At 46.8% G+C, this 4544-nt stretch overlaps 1 protein-coding gene across 1 annotated transcript in view; it reads left to right on the plus strand.

Moving 5' to 3' along the window:
* Positions 1–4544, plus strand: part of SARC_10277 (hypothetical protein) — a gene marked incomplete at both ends in the record, with an annotated part of 12673 nt that overhangs the window by 1440 nt on the left and 6689 nt on the right. Inside the window, 5 exons of the mRNA XM_014295687.1 lie at positions 294–770; positions 1316–1392; positions 2100–2222; positions 3036–3576; positions 4147–4224. Of these exons, the coding sequence (XP_014151162.1) occupies positions 294–770; positions 1316–1392; positions 2100–2222; positions 3036–3576; positions 4147–4224 (1296 nt within the window). The remainder of the gene's footprint in view (positions 1–293; positions 771–1315; positions 1393–2099; positions 2223–3035; positions 3577–4146; positions 4225–4544) is intronic.

Consider the following 4544-nt stretch of genomic DNA (forward strand, 5'->3'; position numbering starts at 1 on the left):
CACTTCTCCATGTCATATACCCCCCCCCCCATCGTCGCATAGTTCACCTACGCATAGTTGTCTTATCCACCCCCAATCGTCGCATAGTTCTCACTTCTCCACCAGTTGACCTACGCATAGTTGTCTTATCCCCCTTCCCATCGTCGCATAGTTCACCTACGCATAGTTGTTTTATCCACCCCCCATCGTCGCTTAGTTCTCACTTCTCCACAAGTTGACCTAGGCATAGTTGTCTTACACCCCCCCCCCCATCGTCGCATAGTTCTCACTTCTCCACCCCCATCTACCCACAGTGCTATGGGCCTCTGCGGGTGCTGGCTGCGTCTAGCATGGGAGCGCTTTTCAAGAACGCGTCCACACTTCGCTTCACCAAAGAGCAACTGTGCCCGTCGTTTACCTACCACTTGATTTACACCTGCACCCGCCCCCATGCACGCCTGCCACACGGCGACGCGCCACTGTGGGGTGCGTCGCACGAGAACACGGAGATAGTCAATCTATTAATAGCACTCAAGGGCAGCCCTGCACTGGCAGCCAATCACATGCGATGGTTTACGGACAATGTCCTGCTCCCGGCCCTAAAAGCCACGGCCGGGGTCACCACGTGCATCTCAGAGGAGGTGAAAGGGGCTGAGCTGATCATGCCCCACTGTTTCCGCAAGGCACGGTACACGGGTGAGATGCCGTCTGCCGAGGGGACGGTGGTCTCTCCCGGCAACTACGCTGTACTGGATCTGGCGTTGCTGGCGAGTGTGGTGACCAAGGTCAAGGTAGGCAGAAACCGCTATAGAGTTTAATAGTTGTGCGGTTTCAGGCTTGTAGGGTTGTAGGGTTTTAGACACACACCTTTGTATCACCTGTGTGGTTGGGTATTGCTGTGGCAAAGTGTGGTGCTGATGTGTGCTCGTGCGTTGCTTGTTGTGTGCGGCAATTGTTGTGCGTTGCTAGTAATACTGTTGTGCCACTATTTGGCCACTGACTGCTGAAACGGGAGGGTTATAGGGTTATAGGGTTAGATTGAGTTTTGGGTATTTTAGGGTTTGGGGTTTAGCTCCACACGCACACCTCGCGGCTTAAGTGATGTTTGATATTGTACAGAGTGAGGACCTCTTTGTCCCTGTCGAAATTAATACTTGTGCATACTTGTATATGTTAGGCATTATGCATACTTGTATACGTATATGGCATATTACACAAATACCGTTTAAACGAATAAGCTGTCACTTCTATGCATACCCATGTATAAATACATATGTCATATTACACACATGCAACCACATAAGAGGATACCCTCTCACTCCCCAATGCATCGCAGGGGTCGGTGGCTGTGTTTGCGGCGCAAGTGCAGAGAATGTTGATGGAGAGCCCAATGGCCTGTACAGACATCCGTTGGTATGTACACGTTGGTGTGTGTCTGTGTGTGGTTGCGTGTGCACAGATATCCGTTGGTATGTACACGTTGGTGTGTGGCTGTGTGTGGTTGCGTGTGCACAGACACCCGTTGGTATGTACACGTTGGTGTGTGGCTGTGTGTTATTGCGTGTGCACAGACATCCGTTGGTATGTACACGTTGGTGTGTGACTGTGTGTGGTTGCGTGTGCACGGACATCCGTTTGTATGTACAGGTTAGTGTGTTGCTGTGTGTAGTTGCGTGTGCATGAGTGTGTGTAGGGTTTTGGGTTTTGGTTGGTTACATCACGTTGCATTGGGCGATGTACCACTACGTCATCAAGGGTTTTTTGGATATAGGGTTTTGGGTTAATAGTGTGTTGCGATTGATTGCGCGCGCGTCCTCTGTTATTTATTGCGTATACGGTGATTTTAACCCCTGAACATCATACACACAAGCATGACTGCGAAGAAAAGTTTTAAGGTGACTTAATTAAACCCTGAACATCATACAGACAAAAATAACTGTGCACAATGTTTTCTATGGTTTTTAATGTGACTTAATTAAACCCTAAACATCAATTAGACGAGCATGGGGGCCGCGTGAAACGTCTACTATGGGGTTTAAGGTGACTTAATGACCATAGCACTGTGTGCTGGGTGCGTGCTAACGTTTTCAGCCCAAATGACACCGTTTCCTTTCGCATAGGGTGTTGAAACGGTTAATTGTGTTGCATCTGTCGCATGAGTTCGATGCGGTGACCTTTGCTGAACACCTCACGTACGCCAAACCCAAAGCCACAACCGCAATGGATCCGCAGATACGCATGAAGTAAGTGTGTGCATGAGAATGAGGCAACATATACAGAACAAACTGTTTGTATATGAATATGTAAATATATATATATTTGACAAATGAAACACCATACATATAAGTATTACATGGATCCGCAGATACGCATGAAGTAAGCGTGAGATAACATACACATAATAAACTGTTTGTTTATTAAACTGTTTGTATAATAAACTGTTTGTACAATAAACTCTTTGTATAATAAAATGATCGTATAATAAACTGTTTGTATATTTAACTGTTTGTATAATACGCTGTTTGTATAAAAAACTGTTTGTATAATAAACTGTTTGTATATATATATATATATATGACGAATGAAATACCATACACATAAGTGTTACTGTTCGTATATTCTATATGCGTACAGATGAAGTACAACGTATCATGCGCACATGCATGTCTGTTGATATGTACTGCATGCAGGTGTGCCCGTGTGCGGTATTGGGTTTTAGGGTTTTACACCAAAACCCTAAAATCGTATATGGCGGTCGGTCGTATCTGTATGGACGTGTGCATTGTTTGAGACTATGCGCGCGTTGTCAGTTATCCCTATTGCTGCCATGGTTCATACCTCGAATGACTATCATCTCATCAACTGATGCTTGCAATGACTGCTGTGTGTACCTTTTTCTTACACTATCATCTCATCTACTGATTCTTATAATGACTGCTGTGTGTATCCTGTCCTTACACCATTTACTTTAGTTATACTATTTACTTTCCTTATACTATTTACTTTCCTTATACTATTTACTTTCCTGATACTATTCACTGTTATTGTGTGCACAGTTATGGCGTGGCCATTCTGGACGTGGCTACGTATGCTGTGGTATGCATGGTTTCCGCACACACCCACGACGAGTTTACACAACTGCACAACCACAACAACACATACGGTCACTTGCGAGTCAGTGCACACACGACCACAGCCACAACCACAGCCACAGCCACAGACACAGCCACAGCCACAGACACAGCCGCAGCCACAGCCACAGCCACAGCCACAGCCACAGCCACAGCCACAGCCACAGCCACAGCCACAGCCACAGCCACAGCCACAGCCACAGACACAGCCACGGCCACGGCCACAGCCACAGCCACAGGAACAGACACAGAAACGACCATGATAAAGAGTGCTGAGGGCAAAGATGGTCCTACTGTCCCCGCGAGGAAACGCGCCGGGTCCGACGGCAGTGTACCTGGGGCGGCAGTTGCACCTGCACCTGCACCTGGGAATTTAGGACTGGACGACGACAGGGCGAGCGATGGAGCGCAAAGTGGAGTGTATATCACTTTGCGAGCCCTACACGAGACCGTCATGAATGTGCAGGTGTGTAGTGTTGCCCTGTCCTTACCACGCAATGCATGGGTGCTGTAGTTCAAAAGTGCTGACCAGTTCGTCCAAGATAATGGGATGTTTTAACAGCTGTCTGAGTTCCTGTAAAATGGGTTAATTCAGGGTTTTCGGGTCAAGGTTTCTTTGGTCAGGGGTTTGTGGTCTAGGTTTTAGAGCATTAGGGTTAAGGGTTATACACTCAATTGTATCATTGCAGCACAAAGTGCGAAGGGATTGGGCAGTAGATCATTCCTGATCATTGATCTAATACGCAAGTATGCGACTACTGGTCGAGAACACGTGACTATCCATGTCTATCTATGACTACCTAGCCTATCTATTCCTACCTATGACTACCTCTGACTATCTATGCCTATTTCCTGTGACTATCTATGCCTACTTATTAAAACCCTTATGACGTGATCCTACTACGGTCACACAGGCACAGCACCCATGGTGTGTTGAGGCGATGTCACATACAGCTGCTTATGTCACTACTCACACCACCAAACACATCTCAACCCACTACTCACACCACTGACCATACACCATCCGTACCCTCAGCTGATTGGGCTGCGCTGGTTGGGCAGTGATGCGTTGGCGCTACTGCCAGTCAACAATACGGGCGACTACCACGGGCTGGTGAGTGGTCTCTTGCACGTAATTTAATTAGACACGCGAGTGCTATTAATAGATGCGTCTAAGCTATTAATAGATGCGTTTGTGCTATTAATAGACGCGTTTGTGCTGTGGGTAACTGCCGTGTGGTATCTGTGTTTTGGTACTCCGGCGTGGTAGCGGACGCTGTGTACGTGTTACAAAGAAAATAGTGTTTAGTGTCGACTAAATCGCAATCTCAATGATACACAAACACGCACACACACACACACACACACACACACACACACACACATATATATATATATATATATATATATATATNTGTGTGTGTGTGTGTGTGT

Source organism: Sphaeroforma arctica, assembly GCF_001186125.1.
Source record: "Sphaeroforma arctica JP610 unplaced genomic scaffold supercont1.1193, whole genome shotgun sequence".
In the NCBI taxonomy this organism is placed as follows: domain Eukaryota; class Ichthyosporea; order Ichthyophonida; genus Sphaeroforma; species Sphaeroforma arctica.